A 19,933-nucleotide genomic window follows, 5' to 3' on the forward strand; every position below is an offset into this window, starting at 1 on the left:
CCCTCAATATGTTTAGGTTTCATCTGATTAGAGGATTTTCCTCACCTCCAGCCTGAACAATCACGGAGGAGGACTTCATTACCAGGCCATCTTGTTGGTATTTAAGCAGTCAGCTGAGGAGGCATTCTTGCTGTGTGCCTCACCTTCCATAGGAAGGTAAAAGTAAGCCAAAGCCTAGTTTATATTTTCCCTCCAGCTACATGACTGGGAGCAGTGATGCTGAATTTCATTTGCCTTCATGTTACTGATGAGAAGTGCTTTCTGAAGTGTCTCCAAAGCTTTTGTCATTCTCTTGCCTTCTGATGAATTTAAATAGCTACACGTCATCTATACACTTGGCCCTTTCCTGCTTATCTCCTTAACACTAGTAAATCACACCTTAAGTCAGGAACTGCTGGCCCCCTTGCTGCCTTTGACAGCTGGGTTTGGTTACTCCTTGCTTCCCACCGCTGAGCTGGCTTCAGGAGCAGAGCAGGGCTTTCTTACCTGCCCCTCTGTGAGGTCAGTCCATGGCCCTGGTTAGCCCTGTGGCTTCACAGGTGAGAACTCTTCAAAGATGCAAAACTCAAGCCAAGCACTGGATTATCTACCATAACTCAGTTACTCTTGCCTCATGAATCTTCACCGAGAACTGATGCCTGGAGCCAGTGTGACCAGATACACAATTACGTACAGTTATGTGCAATTATGTGTACATACACAGTCATACATGGTTACGCTCCAAGACCTGAGCATGCAGTAGTCATAATAATCATTATAATCACTATAATGATTATAATACCCGTCTTGCAAAGACTTTATAGTAGAGAGCAGGACTATGGTGGCTGAGGTGTATAGTCTGTGTGGGTTAGGGCGACACCATATGCACAGGCTACAAGGCCTCAGACATGGTTGTATTTATGCCAAATATAAATTCCACCAGCTCTGGGGTGCCAGCAATGACACCTGAAGCTTCACAGATGTTGCAACCTTAAGCATTACTGACAAAATACAGGTACCAACAGAGGTGACAAGTGTGGTCATTAAGCTGCTGTGTTTGACAGACCAAGGAAAAATACCCAAAAGCCAGCTGACACCAAGGCAGAAATAACTGTCTGTGGCCACTGGAAACTCTCCCTCCCAAATGCTGCAGTAAAAAGATCAGTGCAACACTAGGAAGTAGGAAAATATGTCTGAATGCTGAGGGAATCAAGATGGCACGAGGCAAATTGGTACAAATGAAGCAGAAGGATCAAGTCTATAGAGGAAAGCAAACACATCTGGAAATCTGCCCCAAGCGGAGTCAAAATGCGTGAGCAGCAAATAAAGCAAATGTAATATGGAAAGAAAAATGACGGCTTTCCACAAGAATATAGCTACAGGTGTACAGAAAAGTATTTTCAATGTACCAGAGGTAGAAATCTTCAGAAAAACACAGGAAATCCACTGGATTTCCTTGTGGCAGAGGGGAAAAACTAAGGAAGGCAAATAAAGTAGTATGCTTACAAATAACAGAATCACGTAATCTGAAATTGGAAGGGACCTCTGGAGATCATCAAGTCCAAGCCCCCTGCTAAAAGCACTACAGTAAGTAGGTTGAGCAGGAAAGCATCCAGGCAGGTCTTGAATATCTCCAGAGAAGGATACTCCACAACCTCTCTGGGCAGCCTGTTCCAGTGCTCTGATTAATTTGCATCTGACTCCTCCAAAAAGAATAGGTCATTAATCCCAAAATAATCTTCTCTGAGCTTTTCTGAAAAGAAAGACCAGCACTGTTAGAAACAACAACAACAACAAAACAGACAAACCAAACCAAACCAAACAAAAACAAAACAACCAAGCAAACAACAACAAAAAAATAGGTCCAGATGTTCTACATCCATTGTTTTTGAGATACTTCAAGTAGCAGGCTAAAAAATTGCTGGCAAATAGTACAATCTGACAAAGAAATAACTAGAAATTACAAGCAGAGCAACAATAACTGGAAACAACAAGTTCACCTTGAGAGAGGTGGTCCTGCACAAACCTCATGAAGTTCAACAAGGCCAAGTGAAAAGTCCTGCACCTGGGCTGAGGTGATCCCAAGCACAAACACAGGCTGAGTGGAGAATGGATTAAAGCAGCCCTGAGGAGAAGGACCTGGGGGTGTTGGTTGATGAGAAGCTCAACATGAGCTGGCAATGTACTCTTGCAGCCCAGAAAGCCAACTGTATCCTGGGCTGCATGAAAAGGAGCATGGCCAGCAGGGTGAGGGAGGTGATACTCCCTGTTCTGTGCTCATGAAACCGCACCAGGAGCACTGTGTTCAGCTCTGGGGCCCCCACACAAGAAGGATATGGATGTATTAAAATGAGCCCAAAGGAGGGCCACAAGGATGATCAAAGGGCTGGAGCACCTCTCCTAGGAAGACAGGCTGAGGGAGTTGGGGTTGTTCAGCCTGGAGAAGAGAAGGCTCCAGGGAGACCTTAAAGTGGCCTTCCAGTACCTACAGGGGGCCTACAGGAAAGGAGAGGAACTCTTTGTCAGGGAGTGTAATTATATGACAAGGAGTAATGGTTTTAAACAAGAAGAGATGAGATTTAAATGAAATATTAGGAAGGAATTTAATATGGGGGTGGTGAGGACAGGTTGCCCAGAGAAGCTGTGGATGCCCCAACCCTGGAGGTGTTCAAGGCCAGGCTGGATGGGGCTTTGAGCAACCTGGTATAGTGGGAGATGTCCTTGCCCATGGCAGGGGGGCTGAAACTAGATGGTCTTTAAGGTCCCTTCCAACCCAAACCGTTCAACAATTCTATGAACAAGTCCATTTTCATCTTGCTATATTCTGCACAGACTTTTAAAAAAAAATAAAACGTTAGAATCAGATCTCAAATGGTCCATGACACTAAAGTACACCGAGTTTTATATCTGCCTGGCAAATGGGTAGAAGCAATATCAGCAGCAATTCCGCAAAAGAAAACCACGTATTGCTGCTTTGCTTGAATTTCATCAGCACTTCAGTGCAGTGGTGAATAAAGCCAAGACGTCTGGGGTCATTCATGCTACCTTCCAAGGTTCCTTCAAACCAATCTACCTACAGGAGTGCTGTTGTTGTAACTACCTCAGCTTGTTTCTTGTGCCACACACTGAGATCCAAGGCATCTGGGATGGTTGTCGCATGGTTGTTAATGCTATTTTGTTGCAGAATTTCTACCCCTAGATTTCTGTTTTGACGACATGTCAGTTTGGTGCAAGTCATTCTTCAGTTTTCAAAAGGTGCTGTACAATGTGCTCTGAAATGGTCATCACTCCCACCTAAAGGGATGGGTTTCCATGGGTCTTGGTAGGAGAACACAGGACACAGAGGTGTCTATGAAAAACGACAGGGGATGCACAAGGGTTGCTTTTGGAAGTCTTTGTTATTTCTCATTATAATTGTGGTTTTTTTTGTTTTTTTTTTTTTCATGTTCCTCTTCTTTTACGAACACTGTGTATCTTCCTCTCTTGTCACAAGATAGCACCTACCTTTTTTCCACAGAAGACAGCCCAGGTTTCCTGACCAACACAGAGACCCCTCTATCCCTTCTGCATCCCTGGGGTGTGCATCCCACGGGAGCGCCGCGCCGAGGCGGGCTGCGCGGCTCCGTGCCCAGCCCGCACCGTCTCTCCTCGGCCGAGTTTATGCTGACATCTAGTGTCCAAAGACGGCGGGGATTTCTTCCCCTGCCTCCCACCTCTTCCCTCCCCTCTGCACGGGACTTGCACTGTACGGCTCCTTTTGTGCGGTGACCGTCGGTTTTTGTCTAGGCTCTCTTTAGTCCCCCTCATTTTTGGTGACGCACACATTTGATGATTCTCTCACTAAAATACTGGCGACCTCTTGCTCATGGAGAATACCTCTGGAGATCTCCTGATTTTCCACTGCGATCAGCAAATTAACTTCCATCCTATCTGTTTAGAGAATCCTCTCTTCCCAGTTTAAGCTTCCTCGGAGAGTCCCCAAGTGTCTGCAGACAGGGATCTCCCCACAACACAGCCCAGCAGCCTTCCTCCTTTCCTATAGCTGTGCTGGGGCAAACCACCAGGCCTTCTTGCCAGATGGCTGGGGTGTTTTAGCTCCCCATGTCTGGTGGCAGAAAAGCCCCTCAAGGAGCTTTTCAACTCAACAAGGAGCTTTTCAACTCAACAGGTGTCAGCAATTCTGTTGCAAAGAGAAGGATGCTGGTCTTTGAAGACTGTGACATTCAGGTGTTTGAAGGTACAATTTTCACACTGTGTCCTTCCCTCTCTCCACTCACTGAAAGATCATCAATTTTCTGGTATATCTGGGTATCTGCTACCCATCAGAGTTCCCAGGCACTAACATGCAAGGAACTTGGCTCGTATCAATGACCATCTCTGGAGGTTTCTTGTCTTTCCACTGGAGTTAATAAATGGTCTGTCTCAACATCTGATTTCCAAGACCCCATTTTCCAATTTTTGCGCATTCTTGGAGAGATTTCACGTGCCTGCAGACAGGGACCTCCACCTAGCATAACCTGGAGGCCTTCTTTCTCCACTGAGGTCAACGAGGATCTGTTACTCACCAACCCCAGCCTGGAAAAAATACTGCTAGTGTTGGGATTAGAACAAAGGGAGACAGCATGGGGTGGGTGGGGGGTGTCTCTGCAAAGGAGAAAATGTGGAAAATGAGAGTCACAGATCTGTATGTGGTGGAGCAGTGTGTGGTGCTGGGTCTCTGCATCCCGCTCATCCAGCATCACAGGGTCCATGTGTGATGCTGGATGGGCCCCAGTTCCCCCGTGGGTGCAGTACAGCAACTGTCCCAGTGAGGTGAGAACCAGGCTAACACGGATTTAAAAAAAAAAAAAAAAAAAAAAAAAAAAAAAAAGTTAAATATTTATGAGAAATATTATATTCAGAAGAAAGGCTGACTAATATTATTCATCCCTCCTGGATTCTGATGTTTAATTAATGCTTGCAAAGTGCTTTGAGATGCTTGGATGAAAGCGATACAAACACGTTGGCGCATGCTGTGACCCCCAGTCCCAGAGGCACCTGCAGGGCAGAGGAGGGCTGCTCACCGTACTGCTGTATCAGCTCTGAACTCCCCTTGCATCGAGAACAGGTCCATGTGGGGCCAGGCCTGCAGCTCTGTCACCTCATAACCACAGCCCCACTTCTCCTTGCCACCCTGCAGCGAGTTCAAGTGTGCTTTGGAAGCCTGACCCCCTCTGGGTATGCTGTTACTGGCTGGTATTTGCAGTGACATAAACCAACTGCTTAAAAACAAGCCGGGGTTTCTGCATGACAGCATGCTGGAGAAACAAAATGCAAACCAGAATACGTGCAAGCTGCAGCAGCACCTCAGTGCCCCGGGATGCCCTATCCAAGCCCTGAGATGCCACAGTCACAGCCTGGTTTGCTGAGCTCCATTTTCCCCAGGACAGCCTTGCTCTGGCAGGTAGGCCCAGAAGAGACATGTCTGGGCATCTGACAGCATTTGGGAGATACTGAAGGGATGTGGCAGGGTCTCGCAGGAAAGCCATATCTCCGAAAGAGGCTCTCAGATGCTCTGGGCACTGGCCAGGCTGTCACCCACCCCATCCCAGCCTGTCCCACAGCTTTGATCCAGCCTCTGGGAAGTTTCTGCCTCTTGCAGCTGGGCCTTTCCCTGAGATGGGCCAACTTCGTATTTCTCCAAAGATACGATGCATGGACCAGCTGTTGCACTTGAGGCCTGATCGGTGGTGTTCCCTTTACACTTGGTGTTACTTTGTGAACCTCAGCGCTGCCCCTGCTCCTCCAGAGCTTTGGTTCTGCCTCTCAACCCCATCCTCTAGACAAAGGGGCAAGTGACGGCTTGGAGGAGAAGAGTGGGTGGCAGAGAGATGAAATCTCAGCTGTGTCTGGGGCTCAGTGGGTTTCCGTCGTCTTGGCTGAGGCTGGGATTCAGAGAGATAGACACCAAATGTGGGTGGGAAACCACAAAAGCCCCCCTCCTCCACCCTACAGGGAAGGGAAACAGCTGAGATTCAGTAGTGGTATAGATTACCTGAGACAACAAAGATAAAGAAATAAAAACTCACCCTAAATCTCAGCTGTACTCCAGACGGATGACCCACACACACCCTCAAGGGGTCCCCCTTATCTCTGCCCTAACCAACCCTGGCCATTTCTAAACCGCTAGGCCTGGTGGCCAAGCCCCAGCTGGGCTGGTGGCATGGCTTTGTTATCTCTCCGAGCATCCCCTGGGGATGTGGGCCCCTGGCCTGCTCCTCAGACATGGTTCCTCTTAGCAGCATGGTTCCTCAATGCAAGCACCAGGCCTGGAAACAGGGGTCAGCTTTCTTTTATAGGTCATTAGAGGCCCAGGTGAGGTCTGGATCCACTCAGCTAACATGTTAATTTGCAAGCTTTCTATGACAGTAGAGCCGGACATGGTTTCTAACTGCTCGCTTTCCAGTCTCAGCCCTGTCATGGCCTCTCACCAGTCGCCCTATGACCAATAGGCTCTCTCTGTTTTACACATTCATTCTCTCCAGGCATCGCAGTACATAGCCTTCCGTTATGGTCTGCATTTCTGCTCACACCCAGCAGCGAGACCACATGCGTTTGGAAAGTCACCATCCACCTAGAGAAGCTCGCAGATGCCAGCAGAACCCGGGCTGGCGATGAGACCTTGCTGATGCTCTGGCTGAAGAGGAGGAGACAAAGGCCAACATCTGCTGAGCAGCTTGCTGAACATCAGCTTCACGCTTCTCGTCTTTCAGTTGTAGCTGCGTCAGATCACTTACGGCAGGTGACAAGCACAAGGAGACAGAAACACGCAGGCAGAGAGGGAGAAAGAGAGGTAAGGAAACTTTCTTTCTTTCTTTCTTTTTTTCTCTGAAAAGAGAGGTTGATCTGTTTTCGTTTTTTCTTATGTTGTAACAAACTTTACTATTTCACACGAGTTGCTGTTTCGGCCAGGACGCGGAAGGGATAGGTCTTGCCCCACTTAAAGTTCTGATGCAAAAACCTTCTTGAACCTTTGGCTTGATAATGCTTCTGTCTGTGCAGTTCTCCAAGGCCTTTTATTTTTAACTAAGAAGTGTTTTTCTGCCTGGATTTTTCCATGAAAGAGAGGGATTTAAAAAAAAAAAAAAAAAAAGATGCTACGAAAAGATAAACATGCCTTGTCGACTGGGGATCTCAGAGATCTCTTATGTATAGGGACAGTTCTGGGAAATGCTCTATAGAAGGGCTCATCACTGATGACCACATTGACCACATATCCCCAGGGGTTGGAAATGCACCAGGGAGCAGCCTTCCACCACCAGCTGCCACTTGCTATCACCTTCTCCATATGCCCTTCAGGAAGGTGAACCTTATTCTAAAAAAAAAAAAAAAAAAAAAAAAAAAAAACACTGAAAAATAAAAGGATGCCAATATCTAGCCTGCTAGGGAAGCCTGTTTAAATGTGTACGTACCAAGACGATGGAGGTCTGTTCTGATAATCTCATCTGCCTGGCTCACTGCGTAACACAGGCTGCAGATGCAGCCTAATCCACTAGCTCAGGGCTGGGTGAGCAGTATCTCATGCAGAAAGAGGAGTCCTTTCAATTTAAGGACACCAGAAAAGCTTTACCCCTTCATGGGCTGCCGCACTGTTAAAAACCGGAGTTTCATTTCTGGGTAAATTTTTCATCTTTCAGATGGTGAATTCTGCTCAAGCTTTGCCAGCCACCCCAAAATATTCCGCTACTTGGTACATTGAAGTTGAGCTCAGGTTATTGCTTAACGTTCTCCACTATAAAATAAGCAGTCCTTTTAAGTCGTTACCCTCAATTCAGCTCATGAACTTTTTCCTTATCCTCCCCAGCGCTTCACAAACATGGCTGCCCAAACTGCCTGCGATGCAGCAGCACTTTTCTCACCTAAAAAGGGCAAAATCACCATCCCGTTCCAGCTCACTGTTCTTAGACATGCCCTTTCTGCCACAGCCTCACACGGGGACTGTGTATTAATGGGGGAACAACATCTCCTGGCCACCCCATGTATAAGGTGGCACATTTTTGCTCTGAAGGGGCTGGTATATGCAGCCTTGCTGCGCTGCTGTTATTAATTTGTATATAGACCCTTTTCCAGTCCAGGCTGCACATCGAGTAGCCTGCCTGTAAGATCTCCATGTTGCTATTTCGGCAGCTGCATCAGTGATACCTGGCCACATGCTGTGTGTGCACGTGGCTTGGGAGGGCAACGGAGGGCCTGTCTTTGGGGGACGTCTTTGTGCCGTTTGCTAGTCACGGCCTCCTTGAAAGTCACCCCTGGGCTTTAATTGTGAACTTGTGGACAAAAAACTGCATGCAAAGCCAAAAGGAGGAGGGCTAGAAGGAAAGAAAGGGGGCTAGGCGGAAGGGAAAAGCTCAGAAATTGCATGCTGAAATGTCTGTGATGCAGAGGGAGGTCTTGTTTTCCTCTCTTCTGGGCTGCAGAGATGGAGCCATTTCTGGTGGTCTCCATTTGGGCCCAGACGCACAGCCAGAGCATGAGGACTTTGTGGCCAAATGAAATTCGGATGGCTCCTACGTGGTGGCCTCGGCACCCTGTCCCATCCTGGTGGTGGGACCTCTCCCTCGGGGGGTTTGGGAGGGGAGGCAGCTGATCCTGCTCGATCAAATCCTCCTGGGAGCAGCTACGAAGGGTCAATGCTTGTGTGACATGGCAGTGCACTTGAGCAGAAATCAAGGCAGAGTCACAGCTGGTCTCATCTGTGCTGTGTGACAGCTGGGCTGGTTCATGCTCCAGGGCTTAGTGGGACCACGAATCCCATGAAATGACCTCCAATTCTGTTGTCTCTTTGCTTTCACTGGCTGTTTTTGTAGCATTTGGGCTCTTACCCTCTCTGCTGCTCACACATGCCTTAATGTTAATGAGCATTTTCAAGGGAACCACTGATTAGCAAAAGAGCCAGATCAGCTTTACTTCAGATGTTCAAACTGAGAAGAAGCGACACGCTCCCTACTGAGCAGCTGCACCCCACAGCCCCAGATTCACACCAAACTGAGGCACGGTCGTGAGAGGCAGCTGCATCCCTCAGCCCTTGTCTGGCAGCAGCCCCAGGGGAAACGGGTTGCAGCAGCCGGGGCTGAGGTGTGGGAGCCTGGGTGCAGGCCCCTGCCCTGCTTTGGAGCTGCTGCTGCTGCTGCAAGATCAAAAGCACAGCCACAAGCAAGAGCGAGGGGAGAAAACAAGGAAACCACAAGGCTTGAAAGCAGCTCACAAACGTACCGAGGAAGAGACGGCCTACTCTGCAGGAGGAGTGGTTTCTGTTTTTTTTTCTTTTTTTTTTTTTTTTTTCCTTTCTTTCTTCTTTTTTTTTTCTTTTTTTCTTTAATTTCAGTTTCCTACAGTGTCATGCTGGTGTCAGCCTGGGGACAGCTCTCTGCAGCCACCACCCCGTGAGGCCCTCTGGAGCAGATGTTCTTCAGGCCAGGCTTGGTCCTGCAGGCATCGCTCCCTCACTGAATCCACTTGCTTCCACAGCTCTCTTTTTCCCCATCCCCTGGGGAGGCAGGGATCATTAAAAGAAGGCAAGAAGGAAATTAAAGCAGTTTAGTAAGAGGGGGAAGTTAAAATGAAATGGAAATCAATGTTCACTTGGGAGGGAGCCCTGCTCCTCCTTTGCTAGACGTGCTAATAAATCAGGTGTGTGCAGGCTGTTTCTGGCACAGAGTCTGACTAGCATGAGATGGTTTGGGCTATTAAACTCACTTAACCTCCAGAACAAACTGGCTACGTGCCAGCTGCCTAATGGGAGTGGTGCTGGCCCATCTCAACACTTAAATGGATCCTGGGATTCGCTTGGGAGGGGTAGAGCTGTCCTGGGCCAAAAATGCATCAGGAAATGTTCTAGTGATTTAACAGGGCTGGTGGGTACGTTCCAGGGTCTGGAGACGTTCCCTGACACCACTTAATTTATGACTGCCACCAGGAGATACAGCTGGGCTGCCTACAAGGAGGCTGCAGGTCTGCTACGGGCATCAGCTAATGAGACCTGCTTGCTAAGTGTACTCACTGAGGTCTGCGAACCCCTGAGTGCCACTGCCCACACTCAGACATGGAGGGATACTGAAGGAGGTGGAAAGACAGAAAAAAAAAAGAAAAAAAAAAAAAAAAAAAGAGAAGTGGTGTGAATGAGAAGCCGAAGTAAACAGGGAGAGAGAAGGCATATTAAAGAAACGCTAGCTGGAGGCAACCCATTTTCCCCACTGACTCATCACATGTAGGTGGTCATCACCGTGTTGTAGAGACCTGCCACAGATGAGATTAGTGTGAATGGAAAAGGAATGTGTATATATATATATATATATATATATATATGTGAAATCATGGGAAGAAACAGCAGAACGATGTATTAAAGGTGCCTCAACCTGCATCTACTGAGCTGCGCAAGGTCAGGTGTTCACTAGTACCATGGCACGTGCTTCGGTTTTGGGGTTTTGTTCAGCAACCAGAGAGAAAGAAGGTGAAGAACAAACTGAAGCCATAAGATGACAGGAAAATGGAGATTCCCATACAACATAATATTATGATAATTTATGATACAACATAAAATGATGGCACGTGACTCAGCAATTTTGCTATTTTTTACCTGATCACCTCCAGGCTTTATATAAAGATTAACGCCTCAAAATATTTGAAACCCAGCACTGAGGCATGTTTTCATCTGTAGATATCACTGCAGGGTGGGCGCTTGCTTCTCCTACTGGTGCTTCCCTGAGTCCAGGGTCAGGGACGTTGCCAGGAAGCTTCCCAACCTGGTTCACCCCTCTGACTATTATCCTCTTTTGATAGTCCAGGCTGGCAGTGGCGACGTTGAAAAGAGAAGCCTCAAGGCTAACAAACAGGACTTTAGGGGGCTGGGACGATTAGTGGAGGGAGAAAACACAGGTGGTGTTTTCGTCCATCCCTACGGTGGCAGGGAGGGGTACAGAGAGGACACGGAAAGCCCACCTGACAAACACGTGGCTCAGAGGCTGGTGCCAACACAGAAATTTATTTTTTTTTGACCACGGGGCGCTTTACTCGGCACCCAGCCTGATGGCCGCAGACGGATCCCTATCTCTAAGGGGAAAACGGATCCTAGCCCAGGAGCTGGCAGGGCTCATTGAGAGGGCTTTAAACTAGGCAAGAAGGGGGATGGGGCTGAAACAAGGCTTGTTAGAGCTGTGCCAGGGGGAACAATGGCAAGGCTGGGGTATAAGGCAATGGCCCAGCTGAAGTGCATCTACGCCAATGCACGCAGCATGGGTAACAAACAGGAGGAGCTGGAAGCCATCGTGCAGCGGGCAGGCTATGACTTGGTTGCCATCACGGAGACGTGGTGGGACCACTCTCACGACTGGAGTGCTGCAATGACTGGCTATAGGCTCTTCAGAAGGGACAGGCAGCACAGAAGGGGTGGCGGTGTGGCTCTCTGTATTAGAGAGTCTTTTGATGTCATGGAACTCGAGGCTGGGAATGACAAGGTTGAGTCCCTGTGGGTTAGGATCAGTGGGAAGGCCAACAAGGCTAGCGTCCTGGTGAGGGTCTGTTATAGGCCGCTGAACCAGGATGAGGAGACAGATGAGGACCAGCTGACCTTCTGTCAGCTGCTACAGCTGCTACAGGAAGCTGACAGAAGTTTCGAAATCGTCAGCGCTTGTTCTCGTGGCAGGCTTCAACTTCCCAGACATATCCTGGAAGCACAACACAGCCCAGAGAAAGCAGTCTAGGAGGTTTCTGGAGAGCGTGGAAGATAGCTTCCTGACACAGCTGGTTAGTGAACCTAGCAGGGGTGGCGCCCCGCTAGACCTTCTCTTCACAAACAGAGAAGGACTGGTGGAGGATGTGATTGTCGGGAACAGTCTTGGGCAGAGTGACCACGAAATGGTGGAGTTCTCTGTTCTTGGTGAGGCCAGGAAGGGGCCCAGTAAAACCGCTGTATTGGACTTCCGAAGGGCTGACTTTGAGCTGCTCAGGACACTGGTTGGTAGAGTCCCTTGGGAGGCGGTTCTGAAGGGCAGAGGAGCCCAGGAAGGCTGGGTGCTCTTCAAGAGGGAAATCCGAATGGCACAGGAGCGGTCTGTCCCCACGTGCCCAAAGACGAGCCGGCGTGGAAGAAGGTGATGTGACTATTTGCAGCAAGGACTAGGTTTCCTCTATGGTCTCAGGATGATATAGCTCATGCAAATATTCCCTGGGGATGGATTTTTTTTTATGTTTATTTTATTTTACTTTGTACAAGGCAAGCTGCAAATTTTCTCTGACTGTGCCTTTGCCCTCTATTTCTCTTCTGATGGTGCACATGGCTGCTGTCTTGCTCTTGCACCTGTATTTTTTGTGTTCACCCATGTAGCTGTCAGATTGCCAGTCACCTGATCTCTGTGTAAACATTACATTGATGTTTTCATCTTCTCTTTGATAGTTTGATGTGTTCCAGTCATTCAAATTAATTTCAATATTAAATTATCCTCTACTGAAATATATTATACTTAATATTGCACATAGTGCACATAAATGTAGTATTAAAAAATTATCGTTTTCTTTTCGTTCTTCCTTTCTTTCTGTCTTTCTGTCTTTTCAGCACACTTTCTTCTTCCTCTCTTCTTCTAAGGAGGGGGAGTGAGAAAATGGTTGTGGTAGAGTTTAGCTGCCCAGCAAGGTAAAACCACCACACTGCTACCAGCTATAGCTGAGTGACCTTCCCATCAGCTGTTCTGCTGACTTCTGTGAAAACTGCTGTGATTTTTTTTTTTTTTCATTATGGATCTAGATCTCTCTTCACGTCCCCATGACATACCAGTCCTGCTTCTGGTATCTGAATTTCTCCTTTGGTAGCAGCCAGTGTTCTCCCATACTCCATTAAAACAGGATCTGGTTTGTTCAGGTCGCTCCCCACTGTGTGTCCTCTGAGCTTTGTCAGCTTCTGTCCAGCCCTTCATTTGAGGACACAAAGTTTTCATGTTTTGGATGCTGTAGCTCATGTAATTTGCTCATCTATATTTGTTGGATTTTCCCCAGTCTTTGTTTAAATGTGCTTCCTTTTAATGTCAGCATACGGGTTCTGTTTTAGTAGTAAGCCTCTCTTGCTTTAGATGGAGCCTGTGCTTCCTGTACAGCCCCCTGGTGCTCTCTGAGTTGCCCAGCTCCTGATGTACACTACTTCTGTACACCACTTTCTCCGTTACACTCTGCAACTCTTGCACTCTATCTGGTCCTGTCTGAGGGACCATGGATGCCAAGGACAAGTTGTTCCAGGATTTTCCACTCAAGGTTTTGTTACCGTCGATGCAATTTCTTCTTTCTGACCTCATTCCTTCCTTTGCCTCAGACCTCTTGTTGAATAGACCTGAGAATTCAAGCACGTCTTTCCAAGAACATCAGACTGGGTGGCTATCAAGATTTTTAAGGTAAGAAATAAGTAGACAAAAACAATTAAAAAATATACAAATAAGAGCCTAAAGATGGCGTTAATCATACAGCCATAAAATCACACACAAAGAGATAGATGGAAGGAGACCTCTGCATGTCTCCAGCCCAACCTCCTGCTTACATTTGGACTGACTCTAAAACTATATCACAAGGCCTGAAAATTAACCACTATTAACAGAGCATTTGGGTCTTCCAGGATAGCATTCCTTGGTACCGACAGCATCTCCAGCCCTTTGGCTTGCAGCAGGGAGCAGCATTCCCTCGAGGATGGAGCTGTGTGGTACAGCAGCGAGCAGCATGCGCGCTGTCTTCGTGCTTCTGCAGCTGGGTGAGTCCCCATCTGCTCTGGGAAAACACCCTGCTGATGCTTACAGACTTCCCACAGGCCTCACAGCATTTGGGGTGTTTTTAGGCTCCTCACAATTTGTCATCATGGGCAGGGAGGGGTGGTAGCAACCCAAAATATAGCTGGGACAACATTGACATAAAAGACAAGACCACCAGCTGGGGAAGATGTTGTGCCATTCAAGGTTCACAGAAGCTGTATAAATGTGAAGAAATGTTTGATAAGGAATTTGTCCTCTGGGCAGAGCCATTTCCTGAGCCAAAAACAGCCCAGGTCCCACATGCTGAGCACAGGGTGCAAAACACTGCCTGGGCACAAACTTGTGCATTTCTGATCATAGATTTGATGTTACCAGCTTGCTCAGTTTGACTGCTAATGTTATTGCAATTGGAGAACTTTTTAGTGCTCTTTTCCCCGTAATGAAAGGTGACTGAACAAGGCCAAATCTGCATTTCTAAAATACTCAGCTGTGATTCCTCTGGTAGCAGTGAAAAGTCTGAAACTCTTTTATGCCCCCTAAAGCCAAAAGTATGGCACAAGACACCAAGATACTCGTATTAATAAAGTTTATAATTTCTCCATTTTAGACCAACTAATCATTTTCCATTACCCAATGTGTGGTTATTGAAACAATTGCTATTGGCAATGCTGCAAACTATCCACATTCTTGGGGGAACGTGTTAGTTGTGTAAACCCCTCACTTAAATTCACGTAAACTTTTCCTTTTACACTTTTGGGTGCTCCAGCACTAGAACAACTGAGAGACTTGCAGCCCCATGCAGGCGAGGCAGTTCTGAGAGCTCACCAGCAGTCGGGCAGGAGACCACAACCCCCTCATTTCCAGTCATAACTCTGGCAACCCCATCTCCTTCTGGCAGTCTCCTGCCAAATTTTCTTTCCAGTGAAGGAAAGGAATTGGTTCTTCCACGAAATCATTCCTAACATTTCTTCAGCCTTAGGCATCTTGCTTCTTTTACTCTCACATATCCCTCAACCCTAGAACAGGAACCTGATGTTAGACAAATCATTTTCTCTTCCTTCCTTCCTTCCTTCCTTCCTTCCTTCCTTCCTTCCTTCCTTCCTTCCTTCCTTCCTTCCTTCCTTCCTTCCTTCCTTCCTTCCTTCCTTCCTTCCTTCCTTCCTTCCTTCCTTCCTTCCTTCCTTCCTTCCTTTTTCTTTCTTTCTCTCTCTCTCTCTCTGTCTCTCTCTCTGTCTCTTTTTTCCTTCCTTTCATTTTCCTGGGCTTCCAATCTTACTCCATGTAAAAACTGGAAGAAGGGGTGACCAACTTTTCCAGCGCTGCCTCATCTTGACTAGGGAGTGAAGGAGAGGTGGCACATGCAGCCCTGCTTTTGCTGCCAGCATGACAACTTAATCTTGTCCAGAGGGAAACAATTGTTTCAGTAAAACTGTTGATGTCTCAGAATTGTGAGTGTTGGTGAATCTACCACAACCACTGGCATTTTCCCTGTTTCTAACATATGTAAAACAGAATAGCAATTAGTCAGATAAAAACCTTGAAGTGGAGCGGAGGGAAGCTATGGAGCTGAAAAGGAAAGGGGTTGGTTGGTGAGATAAAGAAAGGAAAAAGTCAGAAACTGAGGGTAATCTTCTCAGTAGCTGGAAAAGGGAGGAGAGAAATCTGCATCTTCCTGGAGCAATGGGAAGTGTTCACTGAACCATCCTTCAGAAAGCTAATGTATGCTAATTTCTGGGGCATATTGGCTTTCAGGTCTGACCCACATTATGGCTCATCAACAACAGATTGGGGTTGAGGGAAAGGAGGTGATCCTGAACTGTGAAAAGCATGACAAAGATGTGACCTGGAAGTATGAGTATGATGCAGGATCTCCTGCTATTATTATACGGATCTTAGCAGGGAAGATATTTAAAGGTAAGTCTTCCAATTCAAGACCCATTCTCCCCAGTACGTGGCTAAGAAATCTCTTCCCTCCTAAACAAGCTTATTTTCCCAAAAGGCAGAGCTCCAATGTCAGATCGATCTGAAACAAACCAGAACAGCAAGCATCTGAAGGTGTCAAACTTGAGGATCTCTGATGCTGGCACCTACATCTGTGAATGTGGCTCTGACAGAAACAGCATCTCACTGCATGTCGTTAAATGTGAGTGACTGCAGGGACGGTATCCGCAAGGAGGTGAGGGGGGAGGAGACCACAAAGCCCTGAGAAACATCTCTGCTGGCATTCTTTATCCAGATGCACATCTTCAGGTCTGGGCTATCGGAGCTCACTTCCCCTCCATCGCCAGGTCATGAAGTCTCAGTGCTCTCTTTGCTGTGACGCCTGTCCTTCACCTGCATGAGGAGGAGTTGACTCACTGCCTGGGCCTTTTCTCTTTACAGTGACCATCTCTTCAAACGGGTACTTCCTGCCAGGTGATGACCTCGAGCTGACTGTAATGCACAAGTCACCCAAATCTCAGCCCCGTTTTAGCATCACATTGTTTAACAGTCACAATAGCAGAGTGACACCAGAAGTCTTGCAAAATGAGACCCCTCAAAAATACGCCCTGAAGGTAAAGCAACTGCAGCCTACAGACAGCGGGACCTGGATATGTAACATGCACTCAGACTCTCCATCGATTAATGAGAACATCTCCTTTAATGTGAAAGTACTAGGTATGTGACAACAAAAATGTAACCTACATGCAGGCTCTGGAAATGGCGTTCCTTCCAGTTCCTGAGCCAAGACATCATTTTCCAGCTCTGTCCCACACTGCCTTCCACTTCCCTCTCCAGGCTTGGCCTAAAAGATCTTCCTCTGCTTGGGATCTGTTCTCAGCTTTGGCTCTTTAAACCTATTCTCAGACACTAACTGCTTACCCTCCCTGAGATATCCTGTGGCTTTCCTCTGAGTCCTCTTTCAGCTGAGCACAGGGTGCATCTCTCCAGGCCAAGGGTGCGAATGGGGAAGGACAGCCGTGTCTTTCCTTGCCTCTGTATTCCTGTCTCTTCTGCATTCAGGATTTGAGAAGACACTCTTGGAAAGAATGTATGCAGCTGTTGACAGCACCGTGACCTTGTCATGGCATCTGAACTTCCAGAAGATCGGGTGGAAAGAATTTTTCACAGGACAACTGAATTGGAAACAGGGAAATGCAATCATTCATGAGCTACTTGATTTCAACGCCACAGCAGATGGAGAGCTGCGTGAAACTAAAAAACGTAGCCAGGCTTTGCTTGAGATACCTGAAATGAAACGTGACAGCACTGTAGAAGTGAAAATCCACAAAATCCAGCTGAAGCACTCTGGGGAGTACACGTGCCAGCTGCTGTACAACAGAAGATACATACAAAGCAAGACAGAGCTGGTGGTGATGCAAGGTGAGAGAAACAGAAGTGGATTAGGAGATGAGGAGATGAAGAAACCTGGAAGCCGCAAGAGTATGCATGGACCAATCTTCCCATCCTCTCACTCACCATTTTCTTATCTTTCCAGTGTCTGCTAACCCTCCTGGGCCACTCCCTAAAGGGGCTGAGATGACACTGCTCTGCCAGGTGTCCAGTCCCATCCCACCTAACGTCCACTTGCTCTGGGAACGTGTTAATGGGACTAAGATGGACAGCAAGAAGTCAAAACAGAGTGAAACAAAGGTGGAGGTGAAGGTCACTGCTGCAGGGATGTGGAACTGTCACCTGATGGAAGACAATAACATGAAACTCAGCCTTAATTACACCGTGGGTATGGAAATTAGCATCATATCCCCACCTCCACCCGAAAACCTTTAAGTTCTCTTTCTATCTGTCTCTGATGACTTTTCTCCCTACACAGAAGAAGCTCCTACTTGGATGAGCTATACAGTAATTGGAGTGATTATTGGAGCTGGTGTGTTGATGTTTGTCTTTGCATGCCTGGGCATAATGGCTGGGATGAGCTGGCAGCGGAGAAGGGTGAGTGCCCTGGTCCCCATGAAGGATAAAGAGAGAAAAATCTCCCCAGACCGTAGGAGGAATCTGATTTTCTCCCTGGAGATGGGGCAGAATAGATAAAGGGTCAATCCTTACACTGAAAGAGAATGGTTAGAGATGGGCAGTCTGCAGACAGTGGCAATGTCAGAAAGTACCTTAGTGCCACTTCAGTGGAAAATAATTTAAGCATGAAAACATCCAATTGTTATTTATCCCTTCTCTCCTGGCAGCAACGGGCAAAAAGGATGGCACGAGCAAGACAGTACTTGCTGGAAAAGAAGACGTGTCAATGTCAGCAGTAAGTGAGGGCACCTGGAATGGGCGGACTGGTTTCAAGAGAGGGGAGATGGGAAGTCAAGTGGGGAGCAATGGAGCATAAGGCTGCTCTTGGTGTCTACACTACAGCTGCATTTCAGTACTCTCAGCTCTTCCTCATGTTATGTTTATGAGTTATGAGCTACATTTAATGAATTTCCTGTTATATCCCAAACCCATGGTGGTATTGTGCTGGCAAGCTTTTGAGCAGAAGTTTCACTTGAATGACTTTGATGTTGAGACACGTTGGCCAAACCCAAGCAGGAGCTCTAGAATCCCAGTAGATCTGGGACCTGGATATCAAGGTTGTAAATATCAAGGTGAAAGACACACAACCAACCACATGGACAAAACAAAACAAAACAAAAACAAACAAACAAACAAAAAAATAATTTAAAAATCCATTATGCCCATAATATGGCTCCAGTTCTGCTATCACAGTGCTGAACTGCAATCTGTGAAAATCACGAATAACCTCCTGGGAACAAGGAAAGAGAAGTTCACAGAACACTGTGAGCCATTGCCTCTCCCAAATACATTGGGTGATATGAAATACATCAGTATGTCCTAGCCCTTTTCACAGGGGCAAGGACTTCTCAGCAGAGGTTTGCCCTTTTGCAGGTCTTTAAACTTGTGTGATATCAGGTCTCAGAAGCAGCTGTGGAGAAACATTGGCAGCTACCCTACCACTGCAAGTGGAGAGCTAAGGACAGTATAAATAATTGCATGAACCAGTTCAAGAGGTGGAAACACACAGACCTTGACTTCTGCTCGACTTCAGCTGGTGACAGTGGAAAACTGTGGTAGTTTCACCTATGTTTTTTTCCCTGTCACTGAGAATTCAGTGAGAATGAGCAACTGGCAAATACTACTTCATAGTTAGGATGTGTATATGATGAAAAGCTGGTTACCATAACATGTGTGGAAGAATTCACCTCTCTACACTGGGCAAAGGCATGGGGGCTGGCTGGGTTCAGGGTATCAGCTCTGCGACATTGGTACTAATGCAATACCTTTCTCTTGCAGCCGGATGAATAAGTAGTACCACAGGCTGACAAAGTCTCTGACTGTCCCTAACCACCTGCCAGCCCATAGTGCTCTGTGAATCCACCTCCCCTTCTCTTGTTTTGATACCATTCCTTATGCCTTCATTATTCTCCCCACATAATGCCATGGGGGGAAGTCGTCCGATGAGGAGCCGATGCACGAGACAAGAAACCCTTAAGGGTTACAACTGAGCTCTACAAGGAGGGACACTGAATAGAAGGATATATATATAGATATAGATATGCTTGTATTTTGCTCATGCACTTAATTTGTCCATCTTGTGGAACTGATTTTATATGCTTCTTTTATCCACCTGAGTTACAATAAATTACTTCAGGATTGTGGTGTTGTTTGTTTGTGTTTTGTTTTGTTTTGTTTTTTTCAAGCTGGACTAATTTTTTATTTTTTTTTATTTTTTTTCCTGAGGGACAGTCTTATGGCTCAAACCTGCATTTCTCCCTTTGGTCTAGGAAGTAAGTTTGGGAAAGGGGTGACAAAGAATTTCATGGAACAATGGATATTTGGACTGCGTAAGCCAGCAGATGCTTTTGGGAAAGCCCTCCCTGAAATGTCTCTTTGTTGTCTCAAAGAAATGAGAAGAGAGAGTGGAAAGCCCAGGAAATTGACAATGGGAGCAGAAGAAATAAAAATGCTGTTGAAATAGGTAGACAGAAGTCTTGTCTTTGTATAAGGTAATTCTCCGTTCTGCTAGAGATGGGTCATAGAGGCCTTAAGGTCCTCCAGCTGTCACTGACTGTACTCCAGGTTTGCTAATTTGCTCCGGGCTTGCTGGGGAGAGGCAGAAAGAGACACGGTGCTGTCCCCACACACAACCCTCTGCGGGATTGCTGGTGCTAGAGGGGGTTTCTCTGTCACCATCA

General features: G+C 46.9%; 1 protein-coding gene across 1 annotated transcript; it reads left to right on the top strand.

Moving 5' to 3' along the window:
* The first annotated feature begins 6,546 nt into the window (after positions 1 to 6,546).
* Positions 6,547 to 19,396, top strand: CD4 (CD4 molecule). Its single transcript, XM_068699611.1, has 11 exons — positions 6,547 to 6,811; positions 13,316 to 13,394; positions 13,613 to 13,744; positions 15,495 to 15,656; positions 15,742 to 15,885; positions 16,125 to 16,400; positions 16,746 to 17,105; positions 17,221 to 17,463; positions 17,554 to 17,672; positions 17,921 to 17,988; positions 19,032 to 19,396. The coding sequence occupies exons 3-11, from the start codon at positions 13,684 to 13,686 to the stop codon at positions 19,045 to 19,047; spliced, it is 1,449 nt and encodes a 482-aa protein (XP_068555712.1). The 5' UTR covers positions 6,547 to 6,811; positions 13,316 to 13,394; positions 13,613 to 13,683; the 3' UTR covers positions 19,048 to 19,396.
* Positions 19,397 to 19,933: the final 537 nt, after the last annotated feature.

The sequence above is a fragment of the Anas acuta genome, chromosome 1 (genome assembly GCF_963932015.1).
Source record: "Anas acuta chromosome 1, bAnaAcu1.1, whole genome shotgun sequence".
Lineage (NCBI taxonomy): Eukaryota > Metazoa > Chordata > Aves > Anseriformes > Anatidae > Anas > Anas acuta.